The following is a 17485-nucleotide window of genomic DNA, read 5'->3' as shown; positions in this document are numbered from 1 at the left end:
TGAAGCAACCAAGTTTTGGTAAGAGAGTACATAAATAAAGTATGGAACATCAGATATGAAGAAGAGATAGGTTAATGTACCATGAAAATCAGAGAGGACACTTAAATGCATTAAGAGAAAAGGCCACTTACTATATGATTCTAACCATAGGACATTCAGGAAGAGAAAACTAAGGAAACAGAGTGAATCCTGATGTAAACTAGGCCTGTCATGATAATACTTCAATGCAAGTTCATCAGTTATCATAAATATACCATTAATCTGGTTGGGATACTGATTTGAGAGTCAGAGTACTCTCTAAATTTAGAACTCTTTAGATTTTCTGTTCAGTAGAACTCCTTTCAAAAAATTAAGAAGATGTAATCCTTGCTGTAATTCTAGCTACTTGGGAGATGGAGATCAGGAAGATCAAGGCTCAAGGCCAGGCCAGGCTCAGAAAAAAATTGAGAGATCACATATCCACAAATAAAAATAAAAAAGTGTGTGCCTGTTATCTCAATGACACAGGAAGTATAAACTGTGCCTTATCTCAATGATAAAGGAAGTATAAAGAGGAGAATCATGGTCCTGCTAGGCTCTGGCACAAATGTGAAACCCTTATCTATAAAATAACTAAAAGGCAAAAAGGGCTAGAGACATGATTCAGATGGTAGAGTGTCTGCCTAGCAAGCACAAGTCTCTGGGTTCAAATTCCAAAATAAACAAGAAAATAAGAACTTGCTGATAAAGGGCTTCAACTGCATTATTTACAATTTCTCCAAAATTCAAAAACATCCTTAATATTTAACTACTTGTTTTTCTCTTGAAAGCAAAATAAATGAAAATAGTATGAGATAACAAAAGTTGTTTCATTAAAGTAATTCACTAAATTAAACTCTACACAAAATTATAGAGACTTTTATAAAGAAAGCATTTTCAACCAAAATGTAAGGAATTATCAGAGGAAGAACTCAAATATTATTAAAAATATAATAATACCACATGGAAACTTATCACAAATCATTAGTTTGAGCATTTCACAAGCAGAGACAACATCACAATAAAATAATACTGACTTTTGGTTCTGGAATGCTTAACTTGATCACTTGTTAATTATACCTGGGGCAAATTACTTAATCTCAAGTCTGTTTTCTAACCTATCAAACTTCTTGACAGTTATGGGAAGGCAGAATGACAAAAATAAATGACAATACTGGTACGAAATAAAAAGTTAGAAACTGAATCAAATTTAATGTTTTTTATCATCAAAATTTACATAACTTCCCATCAGTTTTTAGTCTTAATGCAAAATAAATGATCACATGATTTCTAAACATTCTATTTACAGCTAAATATTGCTTCAGTCATCACTGTCACTTCCCGATTCACTCAGCTGCAAATCATTTCCTAAAATAAAAAATAACAAAACTGTAGCAATTAAATGTGTAAAACAGTAAAATATTCATATTGTACAACATAAATATAATGTAAAACCTAACACCAAAGTGATTCTGCATAGCTAGCATTTTGTAATAATCAGGTGCTTATCTTATTACTAAGTAACATAATTAGTAATTCAAATAATAATCCAGAAAGAAAACAATATACCATCAAACTTCAGCATAGTTTCAATATCCTCTGTCATCTATTTTAGGGTTCTTTCACATACCAGTATCAATCTTGTTTTTATACCACTGACTTATTACAGCAAGATATGAGAGAAGATGCAGTTTAGATCAAACTATCATTCTAAAGGGTGAAAAAAACTTTTTATTTAAAACACAATAAAAAAACATTAAGGAATTACACGACAAGAATTACCATCGATTATTTCTGTACTGATTACATTGGTAATTCAGCTGTGTACTTAGTTATAGAACTGACATTTCAATGTAAAGACAATAAAAATATATATAACATAATGCAAAGTAGACATAAATACTATAAAAATAAAAATAGCCAAGTAGACAGCGGTGGAAAGGACTGTTTTAGTTTGTGCTCTCAAAGGATGATAGTTGAACAGAAATCCAAGTGTAGAAAGTCATAAAAAATGAGAGTGGGACATGGAGTCTAATCTAAAAGAATAGCAAGTGCAAATGTACCAAGGCTGGCTGGGATATATGACCTGCAGGAAGGCCAAATGGAATCAACAGATGAAGAACACAATGTTAGGAAGTGAGGTCAGAAAGGTAATAGTAAACAGTCTGAATTTTGTTTGAAATATAATGAAAATTCATGGATTTTTCTTTTTTTTTTGGTCAGTTGTGGGGCTTCAACTCTGGGCCTGGGCACTGTCCCTGAGTTTTTCAGCTCAAGGCTAGCACTCTACCGCTTGAGCCACAGCACCACTTCTGGTGTTCTGGTGGTTAATTGGAGAGTCTCATGAACTTTCTTTCCCAGGCTAGCTATGAATCGCGATCCTCAGATCTCAGCCTCCTGAGTAGCTAGGATTTCAGGCATGAGCCACTGGTGCCCAGCTCATGGAATATTTTTAAGCAGACAATTAACTTGAATCTGATTGTATATCGGTGAAAGCACTATAATGGTATGGACATAACATGGAAGCAGGAAGAAGAGTTGAATCTGTTACAGTTTTGACAGATTTGATTCTAGTTGGCCAGCAGAGGCTACCATTTCATCCTTGAAGTTCTATAGTTAAGCTATGGTATGCTGAGATCTAGCTTTATTCTTATTTATCTAGACTTTTAGCTGGAATAAAGCAATGTTTTTCTTCAATCTGGAAAATTCTTATGGTTGAGTTTTTATATTATCCTGCCTATGCCAGACTTCCTATCATATAATGTACCTATCTCACCTATTGTTGATCTGTTTCCATATAATTCTTTATCTTCATCTTGTATTGTGCTTTGATATTGTTCCTTAGTATTATTTTCCATTTCACGAATTCATTCTTAAAATATTTTTATTCCTACTTGGGTATTCAATATGTTGTAGAGCTCAGTAGTTCTTGAGACGTTTTCTTTCACTCATTCCCTTTCAGTTACAACAAAGTTGAGCTGTCAAGGCTCTATGCTAAAAAAAAAATCTACACTGAGGGGCTGGGAAGGTGGCTCAGCGGTAGAGCACTTGCCTTGCATGCATGAGGCCCTGGGTTCGATTCCTCAGCACCACATAAGCAAAAAGAAAAAAGCCGGAAATGGCACTGTGGCCCAAGTGGTAGAGCGCTAGCCTTGAGCTAAAGAGCTGAGAGACAGCGCCCAGGCCCAGAGTTCAGGCCTCACGACTGGAACCCCCCCACCCAAAAAAAAAATCTACACTGAAAAGGTTAGAGCAGGAAAGGTGACAAATTATATTTGACTTGTGAAAAGATGTTTCTTCAATGTACATAGTGGATCAAAAATGGCCTTGAGTAGATAAGAAGTAAAACAGAAAATTACTACAAGCTGAACTGGGGTAATGTAGTGAAGATGAAGAGAAGTGGATGAATATGAAAAATTCAAGAAGTAAAACCAAGAGGACTTGGTGAAGGATTTGCTGCACTGGAAAGAAAGGGGAGAACTCATTCAACTGTAGAATGCAATCAGGCTTCTGGTTCACATGCTTTGATGACTGCTGTCTTTCAATAAGACAAAACATGGTTAGCCAAAGATTAGGAGTTTGTTTTAAACAAAGTGAATTTGAACTGCCCTTTACTAGCAGATGTGTAAGGCATATGTATCTAGCCCTCCAAGGTCTGCATAAGTGCTGTAAATTGGTAAGCGATCTCTCTCTATATATAAGCATTGATTACAAGCAAAACATGAAGATTATTGAGAGAAAAAGGATGAAATAAGAAAAAAAAGTAGCAACCCTTAAGCAACTTGAGATTTTAAATCTACAAAGGAGGGAGAGGGGAAATATCCAGAGAGATGAGAGAAAAAACCACAGGAAGGCATTATATGTTATAGAGTCAAAAGAAATTGAATAATTCAATAAAAATATAATGGTTAATACTGTCAAATAAATAAAATAGAAATCTTCTTCTTTACCCAAATTTTAGATCATAACCAAGAGGGCTCCACTGTGAATTCGAACTTTTCTATTAGTACATGTTTATATATACTTACGTAAAGTATTCATCAGAAGGCCATTGCTGTCATAAAATGTATTATGACTAGCATCTATATCAGAAGTCCTGTATTGAGGTATGGTAGACATGGTAGGATGCTCTGAGATGTAATTCCTTGCATTAGAAGATCTGTCCTCTTCGCCTTCAGAATCACTAGAGCTATCTTCACTACTTGAAGATGTGGAACTTTTGGAATCTGATGAACTATCACAACTACTCATCTGGTCCATTACACTAGCTTCTGCTTTAAGTTCTGAAAACAAAAAAGAAATGTATGGTAGGTTAAATAAATACTATAAAATATATATATATATATATATATATATATTAAAATGGGGATATTCTATTTCTAAGAAACTACCAAAGAAAGAATACATATGATCAAACACACATTTAGTCTAGGCTATACAGTAAGACTCTGTTTCAAAAAACCAAAAAACAAGCTGCCAGGTGCCTGTGGCTCACACCTGTAATCCTAACTAATCAAGAGGCCTTGATCTGAGGATCACAGTTCAAAGCCAGCCCTGGAAGGAAAGACAGTTGGACTCTTATCTCCAATTAATCACAGAAAAATATGGAAGTGGTGCAACGGCTCGACTGGTAGAGTGCTAGCCTTGAAGGAAAGGAGCTCAGGGACAACAAATGCCCAGGCCCAGAGTTTAAGGCCCAGAAACAACAAAACCAAACCAAACAAACAAAAATATATAAGCAATGTTTATATCTAAATTGTACATTTGTCTATGCAACTGTACTTAAATACACATGTATCTTCAGTAATGTATAATAAATAATATGAAAAATTAAAAACCAATTTTGGTAGAAATTGCCTTCATATTCTTATTTCCATAATACATACATATGAATATATACATATGTACATACATGTGAATTTCATTCTTTTCCTAGAAAGTATTTTGATGAAAATATTTGATGAAGGTTTCTGCCCTGTTTCCTTAGTGGGGAAATACTTTCTAGTTTTTTAAAAACCAGATTCTATTATAATGTTGGTTGTAAATATTTCTGTAGATAAAAAGAATAATAATGATTATGTCTTATTTGGCTTAGGGCTTTTTCAAGTTCTTTTTAAGACACAAAGTATTATGGTCAAAAAAACCTTCAGTTACTGTAGATAAGCCTAATAATTTTTTCCATTTAGTGAACTGAAGTACAGAAAGATTAAAAGCTATCATCTACTAAGGGATAAAGCTACCTTGTGACTTTCCAGTCAGTATTTTTTCTAGTATATGATACAAATGTCAAGCAACTGAACAAAAATTTTAATCCAAAACACGATATTCTCAGCTGCTACATTACTACTTAATACCATTTTTGTATGTTTCCTGTCTTGTGATTGTTTCTAGCCTGCTTCTGCATTCTCCCAGAGATGAGACATACCAGCTTTTTTTTCTATTTGATTATATCAATTACATTTTCTTCCTAAGTTTTTTGCACTAAATATTTGCTTTGCTTCATCCCAGGACTTTCTTTGCTGCTGGTGTTGCTTAACACATAATTTTATATATATATATATATATATATATATATATATATAAAAAACATAATTATATATGTATATATCAGATATATATCAGAGTTACATGAATTTTAGCACACACATACTTATTCACCTGACATTGAGATCCATTCACATGAATGCTCATTCTGTGCTTTTCTCCCATCAGTACATACCATGTGACTTTTATTACCAAAGGTTTCTGTCTTGAACTTCATGTACATGGATTCACTCAGCATGTACTTTTGTGTGTCTACTTTCTTTCATCAACAAGTTTTGGTAAGCCGTCTTTTTTTTTTTTCCCCCAGTCCTGGGGCTTGAACTCAGCCTGGGTGCTGTCCTTGAGCCTCTTTGTACTTGAGGCTAGCACTCCATCACTTGAGCCACAGTACTACTTTCAGCTTTTTCTGAGTAGTTTATTGGAGATAGGAATCTTATGGACTTTTCTGCCCGGGGTTGGTTTCAAACAGTGATCTCTCAGTTCTCAACCTGCTAAATAGCTGGGATTGGAGGCATGAGCCACAAGGCCCAGCTAAGCAGTCATTTTTGAACCAATCTGGAGCTCCTTCTTTTCTTTGATTCTCCATTATATAAATACAAGTTGGTTATCCATTTTCTACTCATGGGTATTTGTTTTTTTCATTGTTAGCTATTATAAAGTTATTAACAAAATTCTTCTATATGTTTCTCCATGAATATATATATATCCATTTCTTTTGGGCAAAAAGTTAGCTAAATCCGAGTTATAAGGAACTTACAATTTCCAAAATTCTACTACAGCCAGGTACCAGTGGCTCATGCCTGTTATCCTAGCTACTCAGGAGGCTGAGATCTGAGATTCAAGGTTCAAAGCCAGCCTGAGCAGGAAAGTCTGTGAAACTCTTTCTCCAATAAACCATCAGAAAACTGAAAGTGACTGTAGAATACTAGCCTTGAGCTGAAGAGCTGAGGGACAGCGCCCAGGCCCAGAGTTCAAGCCCCATCACTGACAAAAAAAAAAAAATTACATTTCTTTAAGAGTCACAGATCCTGGGCTTGGAAGGTGGCTCAGTGGTAGAGCGCTTGCCTTGCATGCCTGAGGCCCTGGGTTCGATTCCCCAGCACCACATAAGCAAAAACAAAAAAAAGCCGGAAGTGGCGCTGTGGCTCAAGTGCCCTAGCCTTGAGCTGAAGAGCTGAGGGACAGCACCCAGGCCCAGAGTTCAGGCCCCACGACCGGACCCAAAAAATAAAAATAAAAGAGTCACAGATCCTTCATAACATACTTGGTATAGAAAACTATTTAAATTTTGCCTTTACTAATGGTTGCACAACATCTATAGTTTTCAGTTTTGTTTCTCTGATAAGTGATGGTATGAAATGATTTTTTACATACTCATGGCCACTTGAATATTTCTATTTGTAAAATGTTTCTTCAAATATTTTTTTCTAATTTATTTGTCTTTTTCTCATTTATTTTTAAGCATTATTTATAGCTAGTTCTTCTGGCTATCAGTCCTTTGTCAGACATATGCACTGTGAAAACTTTCTTCAAGTTTATTCAAGTTTTTAGAGCTAGGCTTTTTCTTACTTTATTAATGGAATCTTCTATTGAAATTCTAAATCTCTGATAAGACAGCTCTTTTTCAGATTAGTTTAAATGTGACCCCCACAAAGGACTCCTTCCTGCTCCCCCCAACCTTTATTGCCTGCTCTATTTTCATTGAAACACTTACTTCATTTGGATATATATTCTGTTTTTTACTATGTGTCTCTCATTTTCATCTACAATTCCAACTGTAAACAATGTAAGAAGAAATTTTATCCTGGTCATGTTGTGTAATGCTTTTTGTATAATGTTGAACTTGTTACTCTTTCCTTGAGAATTTGAGTTTAAGATTATGAGGGACTCTGGACTCTAGATTTATTTTTCTTGTACTTTCCTTATTTAGTTTGTGTGTTCAGGTATTATTAGTCTCATAAATGAGGCATTAGTCAGCCTTTTGCTTCTGTAATAAATACCCGAGGTAATCATCTTATGAAATGAAAGGGGTTTTTTTTGGCTCATAGTTTGGCTCATATTCTATTAGCCATCAATTTTAGACTTCTGGTAGGATAACAGATGGAAATGACAGGAAGCCCATGGTTGAACAAGCTTTTTGTCTCATGGTTTAGTAACTGAAGAGAGGAAGGGGAAGTGGCTGGGGACCTAACATCCTCTTTCAAGGGAAAATCCCCAATGACAGAAAGATCCCACTTTAAAGATTTCACCTCTTCCCTTCAGTGCCATAGGCAGGGCACCATTTTTTTTTTTTTAACACTTAAGCCTTTGGAAGATACATCAACCTTAGCACCTGTTTTGCTATTTTCTACAAGAGATTTGTGTAGAATTGGTAATAATACTCTTTAAATGTTCAACAGACTTTACTAATAAACCCATGTAAGCCTGGCTCTTTTTTGGATGCTTTTAAATTGCTAATTTGACTTCATTATGTTTATAGGTTTCAGATTGCCTACCTCATCTTGCTTGAGTTTGGGAAGATTTTTAGCTTTTGAGAAATTGATTTATTTCTTCTAAATTGTCAAATTCATGAAAATTAAATTATAAGCCTTAAAATTTATAATCCTTTTAATGGTTATTGAGTCTGTAGTGAACTCATTACTCTCCTGATTACTGGAGGGTATATTATTTTCTTATATTAGTGATTTTATCTTCTGTCATTTTATTTGTCTTTTACTAGTAGTTTATCAACATTATTGTTGTGTGTGTGTGTGTGTGTGTGTGTGTGTGTGTGTGTGTGTGTGTGTGTGCGCCAGTCCTAGAGCTTGAGCTCAGGGCCTGCGCACTGTCCCTTAGATGCTTTGTTCAAGCCTAATGCTCTACCACTTGAACCACAGCACCACTTTCAGCATTTTGGTGTTTAATTGGAGATTAGTCTCACAGACTTTCCTGCCCAGGCTGGCTTTAAAACTGATCCTCAAATACCAGCATCCTGAATAGCTAGGATTACAGGCATGAATCACCATGTTCAGCCCAAGAAGATCTACTTTTTCTCTTCTCTGCAACTCCAATACCACTACTGTCACACAAAACTTAGAAAACCATAATCTATTATATTTACTCTTTCAGTTGTCCTTTCTCCTTTCCTGAGGCTACCATATTTCTTCTTTTATTATTTATTTCCTGTTTGAATAACACATTCTGTGGCCAACATTTAAGGGTAGTTACCTAGCAGCAAATTCTTCTAGTTTGTTTCTTCTGGGGAAGGCTATTTCCCTCTTATTACTAAAGAATCCTTTGGGCAGATATAGAACTCATGGCTGACGTTTCTTTTAGCCTTTGAAAATGCCATACCACCTCCTTCTTATCCCCTAGATTAGAGTTGAGATGTATGTGTGTGTGAGGTGTGTCTAAGTATGTGCATGTATGTGTATGTGCACTGGTACTAGGGCTTCACCTTAGAGCCTCATGTTCTCACAACTTTTTCATTCACAGTTCACACTGTACCATTTGCACTATACCTCCAGTTCTACCTTTTTTCTAGTCTAGTGGAATTATTTGCCCAGGCTGAGTTCAAACCTCAATTCTCAGATCTCAGCCTCCTGAACTCAGAGCCTCATGCTTATTAGGCTGATTCTCTACCATTTGAGTTGCATGCCCATCCTAAGCCACAAGTGTTGTTTTTTTTTTCTTAAATTAGTATGTATGTATTCTATTCTTCCATCTGAGGCACCTAGCCTCAGTTGAGCAATTTGATGTTATTTGTAAGGTATTTGTCTACAGGTAATATGTTATTTCTCTCTTGCTTTCGAATTTTTGCCTTTGCCTTTAGTTTTCAGAAGCTTGATTGTGATATATTTTGGCAGTTGTTTATGTGGGTATATCATATTTCACATTTTTAGGCCTTTTGAATCTACAGGTTATACCTTTCATTAAATACAGGATGTTTCAGAGCCTTGTTTTAATATTCTTTTTGCCCTACTCTCTCTTCTTTGAGGTTGACTGTTACCAATGTTAAATCTTTCCCCATTCTTCCGCAGACCCTTGGGGCTCTGTTCATTTTGTTTCAATCCACTTTCTATTTAGATTGAAGGAATTAAACAAATCCTCAAGTTCATTGATTCTATTTATTTGTAGTAATTGAACCCATCCAGTGAGGTTTTTTGGGTTTATTACTTCTAAAATTTCCACTGATTTTTGTTTTTAACTTCTATTTGTCTAATGTGCTTTCTACTTTTTATTTGTTTCAAGAGCACTTGTAATTAAGTTGTTTTTGAAAGCTGTTTAAACTTATCAGATAATTCTAACATCAGATAACATATGACTCATTCAAGCTGAATTTAATATACGTTCACTTTTTCTTATTCAAAATTTGATTTTTCCTAATTTATGACTATTATAAGTAGTTTCCTACTATAGCTTAGATTTTTTTTTCTAATGAAGATCTATTTAAAACTTTTACTTAGCAAGCAGTTTGTTTAGTCTTAGCATGCAGACTCTTGTGTCCTTTGGACTGTGGTTCTAATGACAATCTAATTTTCAGTGCTTTTGCCATCCTGCTTTGAATTTCTTAATAATTCTCCAGCAGCTAGAGTTCCCAATAGTATCTACTGCTCATCTGAAGGAAAGAAGGAAGGTTAACAGGCAGGGAAAGGGGTGGGAAATCTCTGGCCTAATTGAATAAAGAATACTTTATGACCAGGTAAAAACCTATTTATATCTTCTACTAACTATATCTTCTCAGTTCCCTGTTCATTTGCAGGCATCTTAGACATCTACAGTCTATCCATACATAAAGAATTTTGAGGAACTGGAAGGATGGATCAAGTGGTAGAGTGCTAGCTTTGGCTGAAAAAGTCAAGTGAGAGTATAAGGCCTTGAGTTTAACTCTGTATCAGCACTAAAACAAAATAAAAGCAAACATACAAAAACAATTTTGATAGGAAGATGCTGGGTAAAATTGAATATGAATAATCACAGTTGACAAAAAAGAAAACTATTGTTATATACATCTAAACAGCCACTTTTTGTTACACTGGATAATAAAAATATTGAAATCTTTTATATGATATAGTCTTATTTATGTAAGATCCTAAATCATAAGCTATACTCTTGCCCCAGAAAAGTATATAATTGCACAAAAAATTATACTCATTAAAAGTTTATGGTCAGTTTCATTGTTAATTAAAATAAAAAAAATTACTTAATATATTTCATAGCCATCTCTTATAAAAAGGGCATTATGCAGTTAGATTTTACCTCTTTCAATGTCATCCATTAGAGATGGTGAGGACATCTTGTCCTCAGAGGGAGAATGCTTTACAAAATTTGGAGTTCGAGTTGAATTCCACATTTGCTGCTGCTGCTGCTCTATACGATACTGAATTTTACTGCTTCCTTCACCTCTGCAATTAAGACACCAAAGATCAAAACAGGTACACCAATGTAATAATGTCAAAGCTACCAAACCTGACCACTTATTCTTCTGCTTAGAAATATTTTCAATGATATTGAAGAATTAAAATGTTAATTTAATTAAATTAAAAAAATAGTTATCACTGCCTTCTAGATGTATGCCATATACATGGAACCACAGAGGAATATAAATGTGAATCAAAACTAAGCTACTGCTCAAACTGAGCACATAACCCATTCATAAATGACTAAAGAGAAAAAGGAAAGTGCGTAAGGGATACAGCATAGTCTCAATTTCTAAATTCATCATTTCTATTAAAACAAAAACATTTCCACATTTTACATTCATAATTTCAAGGCAGAAATGATAATTAAGGAGATTCATATACTTGTATTTTAGCATCTTTAATACAAATGTATGCCAATAAAATTATGCTTGGCTTCTATCACTCCCATTCTCAGCACCAAATCCTTTTCAGTACTTTCTTTTTGAAGTAGTATCTTACTTTTCTCCTTATTTTTTTCCTCAAAATTCCTGGCTTCCACATTTTCCCATTTCCCAAACTGTTTCACTATACTTGGTTTCTCTGCAGGATTAATGTTTCAAAAGAAAGATGTAAACATGCCAATCCCTGGTTAAAAAGATTTTTAATATGTAACCACTGCTAGCAAGGAAATGTCCTAATTTCTTAGTTAATACTCAAGGCATTAACCTTAAACTACCTTTGCAACTTTACCTTGAATCCACTATTAACATTATCTCCCCCCTTTCTAACATTTATATACAGGTTCAAAGAGAAATGTCTACTTTATTCAAATAGTTCTTATCCACTAGCCCTGAAGAAAGTCAGATACATTCCTACCTTCAAATTTTGATTATATATCCTTGTACCTTTTCTGATCACCTTAAATCAGTTTTTTTTCCCAAACTTTTCTAGTAGTAAGAATCAAAGGAGATACGGGATGGGGAAGATAATGGGATATTAACAGAGCTTCAAAATTCCTTCTCTGAGTTAAGGTTGGTGTGGGACTTTCTATTTTTAACAAATAATCAAGGTAATTCTTAGAATCTTATCTTCTCTCAAGAAACATCATCAATAGCCTTCTTTGAATGTCCTAATGAACTATGAACTCTCCCGTGCCTTAATTCCTACAATAATTTTTATTTGCCTAGCTTTTAGAGCATGTACCTTTATATTGCAGGATAAAGTCAAAAAAGGATTTAAGATGGATGTATTTTCCTGTTGATTTCTAAAATTAAATGATCTTTTAATATGATTAAAATGTGTCCAGAGGAATCTTCAGACACAGGACAATTTGTAGAAGTTGAAAACAAAACAGAGTAAAAGATTTTTTTGCCACACACAGAAATAACTTTATATAATAATCTGATTTAATTTGCTAACTTTCCTCCGGATATTGACTTAAAATAATTTATTTCATTGAAGGACCTACCTTGTTTTTTTTACAGTGATGTTGCTGCTGAGTTTTTCTAGCCGACATTCTCCAGTATCATGATTAATAATCAAAATGCATTCTTTTAAATAAGGTCTCTTTGAGCCTTTGAAAACAGTTACTGGTGGAGTTGAACCCTGTTTAAAAAGTTAATTATCATTATCACAGAAATTCAGTTGGGGTTGGCTTTGAATTCTTCTGGTACTGTGCTTTTCAATTCATAGTATATTCCCAACTCACTTATAAACTATGTAAGTTTACTACCAAAGGAGTATGTTTTAAAAGTAAAAAGAGAGATTGGTTTTTAAAAAAAGAAAAAAAAAGACTGAGATTTCCATGCAGCTATCACTGCATAAAGAGAAAAGAGGAAGTAACTATCTGTAAGATTTGTGGTGGTGGTCTATAATGTGCAATTGGGATTCTATCTAATGGAACTAATATATGAGGGGAAAAAAAACAATGTATCATATTTCCTTACTTCCTCCTTCTTCCTGTTTTTAAATTTTATTTTTTTCAGCTGGCCTAGGTGGCTCACACCTGTAATCCTAGCTACTCAGGAGGCTGAGATCTGAGGATCATTGTTCAAAGCTAGCCCCGGCAGGAAAGTCCGTGAGACTCTTATCTCCAATAAACCACTATAAAACCGGAAGTGGCACTGTGGCTCAACCGGTAGAGTGCTTGCTTTGAACTGAAGAGTGCAGGGACAGTGTTCAAGCACAGAGTTCAAGCCCCACAACAACAAAAAGAAGAAAAAAAAAGAAAAAAAAAGAAGTTCATTGCACTAGTCTGTCTTTTATGAAGCAAGGTTAAACCTAGACTATTTCTAGTACCTACATGTGCCTATGAGTTCCTCCCCTAACTTTTGTCACTGCCACCCCCACCCAAACCTGAAGAATTTTAACTTTATTATTCTTTTGCTTTATCTCACCTATATCTAATCCCAAACAATATATTATGTTTGCTTATTTTTGAACTTTTTAAAGTGTGTTAAAATTTTAAAGCACCAGCTATAGTAATTTTTATCAAATACAATACAGTAATATTATTCAATCAGGTTAGACGTGCTGACTTTAAAAAGACTTAAAAGTATATCATATTAAATAAATTAGCATATTAAATTAGACATTTACTGAATGGTCAGTAGAAGAAGCATAAGACAAATTTCATGACTAAGAATGCCATAAAAGGGCAGTGGAGGCTAGGGACTTGTGAAAGATCTGAAGAGGAAGTGATACAAGGGCAAGAGACGGAAGTGAATTTTCCAGGTGCATAGCACACAGATGAAGACATTTGTGGTCTGGCTCTAGATGGCTCAGATATGGAGCACTTAGCAGAAATCCTGGTTAACCAGAGAGCCAGGACCATGATCATGACAAAAGAAACTGGATCTCCTTGGCTGGCAAGTTTATTTTTCAGATTTCCTGGCCAAAAGAAAGTTAGTAAATGACCCCAAAATAGCTACTTAAGGACTCAAAATTGCATTTGATAAGAGATTCATGCAATGTATTTTTCTTAAAGTTTTTTTAAATGATTGCTTGGAATGGGATACATTTTTAAATTACAATGTATTATTTTACAATGTATTATTGAAGAACAAGAACTGATCATTATTTTGAAAAAAAAATAACGCCCAGTACTTACCAAGACTTTTTTTCAAATACACAATGAATGCTGAATACAAACAACATGAGCTATTCTGATCACAGGTCCCAAGTTTACATAATCTCTATACTTGCCTTCTATAGTCTAAATTGAGTTTTATAAATTTAAACTTGGTTCTTTATTAAACTGAGCACTATTTCTACCTTTAAACTTTCATTTCTATAGTATGAAAGTACTATATTCCCTTATAGTAAGAAAGTACAATATAGTAATGTGGTATATGTTATATAGTAGTAAATATATACACTGTCCTTGTTTCTAAGCAATTATTGGAAACATCAAATCATGTCTATATTCACTGCTGTAATCTAACTTCAGAACCCTAGATTACCAACATCATCCTCTCTTCTCTCTTCCCAATACTGCTGTCCATTATGGTGACAAGAAAATGTGGTCACACTGTTTCTATAATTAAAAGTCCTTATGCATTTAAAATAATTTATGTGCTCAGGATAAAAGCTATAGTCCATAAATCTGTACATGGGTCCTTCACAAAATCTTCTCACCTCCTCACTAATGTTCTTAACTTGCCATCCACTCTTCCTAAACCACATACAACTATGTATGGTTGGTTCATAGTGCTATCATTGGATGTGGAACATTCATTAAAGGCCCATGTTTTAAAGGTTCCTTTTCCATCGTTTTATTGGAAGATAAAATAAGTGGGACCTAGTAGGTCTTTAGTAATTGGGAGTGAGCCTTTTAAGAGGGCATTGGGGAGCTGGGTATCAGGCCTGTAATCTTTTCTCTAAGCCATACTCTCTGCAATCACTTTGTAATGACCTTGCAATCTGGGAAGGGTTGCACTGATTGATAATCTCTTTTATGACAAAGGACTGAAAATACCCTAAGGACAAATAGAGCCTCCTTACTGTGAGATACCAAGAGATGAGAACTGGTTTATCCTGACTAGTGATGATAGTGATAACAAAACTGATTGGTGGAATTCTTTAGAGTTAGTGATAACAAAACTGATTGGTGGAATTCTTTGGAGTTAGTGATAACAAAACTGATTGGTGGAATTCTTTGGAGTTTAGGCCTGGGTTTCATTCTAGTTATACACAAACTCTAACTATAATGAGAACATATGACCAGAGGCATAAAAACAATTGATGATGGACTAACATGACCACCAGCATGACAATGGGCTATGATCTCTGAAACTATGACCCAAATAACCTTCTTCTCTTTATAAACTTGATTTATCTCAGGGATTGGCACTAGAAGTGGGTCACTGCTATGACTATATCTGACAATGTAGAAAAACTTTTGGAAATGATTTATTGGGGGAGTTCAGAAAAGTTTAGGTGAAACTTAATGGTTGACTCTTCTGGGCCTCAAAAGATCAAAATAGTGACAAGAATATGGACCGTAAATGCATTAGTGCTCAGTTTTCAGATGGAAATAAGTAATAATTCTTCCTGGGAATTAGACTAAAGTCCAACCATATTACAATGCAACAGAGAACTTGGTTACATTTTGTCCATGTCCTGAGAATTTTTGTGAGGCTGAGCTTAAAGGTGATTGATGAGTTTATCTGGTGGAGAAAGCTTCAAAGCAGTAAAGTATATAGGTTATGATAGCATAGCTATTACTGGCCACTTTTAATCAAAATTACAATGAGAATCAGTAGCAAAAAGGAACAGAGTAGAAAGAAAACTTCCAGTTTGGCTGGAAAAGGAGGGTATTTAAAGATGCAGTCAAAAAGATTACAGTAAGCCAGGCACTGGTGGTTTACACTTGTAATCCTAGCTACTCAGGAGGCTGAGATCTGAGGATTGCCAGCCTGGGCAGGAAAGTCTGTGAGACCCTTATCTCCAATAAACTATTCAGAAAAATGCTGAAAATGGCACTGTGGCTCAAGTAGTAAAGTACTAGCCTTAAGCAAAAGAAGCTCAGGGACAGTACCCTGGCCAAGTTCAAGCCCCAGGGCTGTCAGAAGAAAAAAAAAAAAAAAGGTTGTAGTAACTAAAAAGATTAGAAGTATGGAAAAGAAGTAAAATGTTTTGCACCAGGACAACAGTAACTTAGAAATTCATAATGTAACAACTATCACAGGCTTTGAAGTAAGATGGATATTTGTTTTGTTTCCAAGACTGTCCAAGGAGTCTTTTGGAAAGAAAGCCCTTGTTGGTACCGCATTCTCATTCAGGACTACCTAAACTGGCAAGGCATTCAAAAGTCACTACAGCCAAGTAGGCCCAGGTATACAGCTTATTTCAGAGAAAGACCTTGGTCTCATTCTTGTGATGCTGGTTTTGCTAAGATACTGAATGCAAGGATTATAGGGTCATATAGTCTTCAAAGGTCACATAGATTTCAAAGGAAAGCTCAGAAGATTACGCAGTATTGTGGCGGGGCCTGAATCCTTGCAAATCTCTTAAACAGAGCAATATATGGAGCTAGAAGGATGAAACTGAAGCTATAATAAAGACCCCACAAGGTAGAGATGCCATAAATGTGGAACGCCTACTAGCCCCAAAGTGGAACCATATGTGCTAAAACCAAGAAGGCTGCAAAAGTTGGAGATGCCCAAACCCTTGGGCATGATCGCATCACAGTGTTATCGGATGCTGGACACAGAAATTTTGATTTGAATGATTTCTTTGATGGGTTTCTATCTTGCTTTGGTCTGATTTGAATTTCTTACCTTGCAGAGGACCTAAGGTGTAACTGCACTACTTTTGAGACTGTACAGATGCCTTCAGCTGTCATCCAGCTTAGTGTCAGCCTTGGGATCCAAGGGACATATGTACCATCCATTCTTCATCTGAAGCAGGACAAAGAACCCCAGTCCACAGAAGGGGCAATAGAAATGCATTGACACCTGACAGAGAACTGCCTTTGGCCTGTAAAACCACCAGCTGAGGCACTGGTCCTGATGTAATATAAGATTGTTAGGACCCCTGGCTGTGAAACTCAGCTGTGATCTAGCTTAGCATCAGCTTAGGTGGCCCAGGCACTGAATCCTCAACAGTATCCTAATTTAGGTAGCAAAGCATGGTGCAAGATATTATTCACCCACAGTAGGACCCACAGAGTAATAAGTAAAATCCTGTAACTTCATGCTGGGCTTGTGAGACCCAATACTGGGCAGATACTATTGACCCTATCATCTGGACTCCCTATAGACAGAGGCTCTAGACTACCTCTGAAACCAGGGGAAGATATATAGCCCTAATCTATGCAGTAGACTTAGACCACAATTCCACTTCAGCAATAGGTAGACTATACCAGTGTGGACCTTGGTTGTATCTCAGTGTTGTACTGGTGTTTATAGTAGAGTGTGGGGGTCAGGGTGTGACACTGCTTGGCAGCATTGGTTTCCACAGGTATAACATAGAAGCCTGGGACTGGTCTATCCACAGTGACGGAGCCAACCAGAATCATATAGTGTCAGACCATAGACATG

At 35.4% G+C, this 17485-nt stretch overlaps 1 protein-coding gene across 1 annotated transcript in view; it reads right to left on the bottom strand.

The window, feature by feature from the left end:
- Positions 1-1205: 1205 nt before the first annotated feature.
- The window catches only part of Eaf2 (ELL associated factor 2), a 31946-nt gene continuing 15666 nt past the window's right edge, over positions 1206-17485 (bottom strand). Inside the window, exons 3-6 of the mRNA XM_042669792.1 lie at positions 12412-12548; positions 10801-10946; positions 4047-4301; positions 1206-1386 (exon numbers count right to left, since the gene is read on the bottom strand). Of these exons, the coding sequence (XP_042525726.1) occupies positions 1340-1386; positions 4047-4301; positions 10801-10946; positions 12412-12548 (585 nt within the window). The 3' untranslated portion in view covers positions 1206-1339. The remainder of the gene's footprint in view (positions 1387-4046; positions 4302-10800; positions 10947-12411; positions 12549-17485) is intronic.

Source organism: Dipodomys spectabilis, unplaced genomic scaffold, assembly GCF_019054845.1.
Source record: "Dipodomys spectabilis isolate Male_0828 unplaced genomic scaffold, ASM1905484v1 ptg000017l, whole genome shotgun sequence".
NCBI lineage: Eukaryota > Metazoa > Chordata > Mammalia > Rodentia > Heteromyidae > Dipodomys > Dipodomys spectabilis.
The sequence above is the reverse complement of the archived record's forward strand: the minus strand, read 5'-3'. Positions and strand labels throughout refer to the sequence as shown.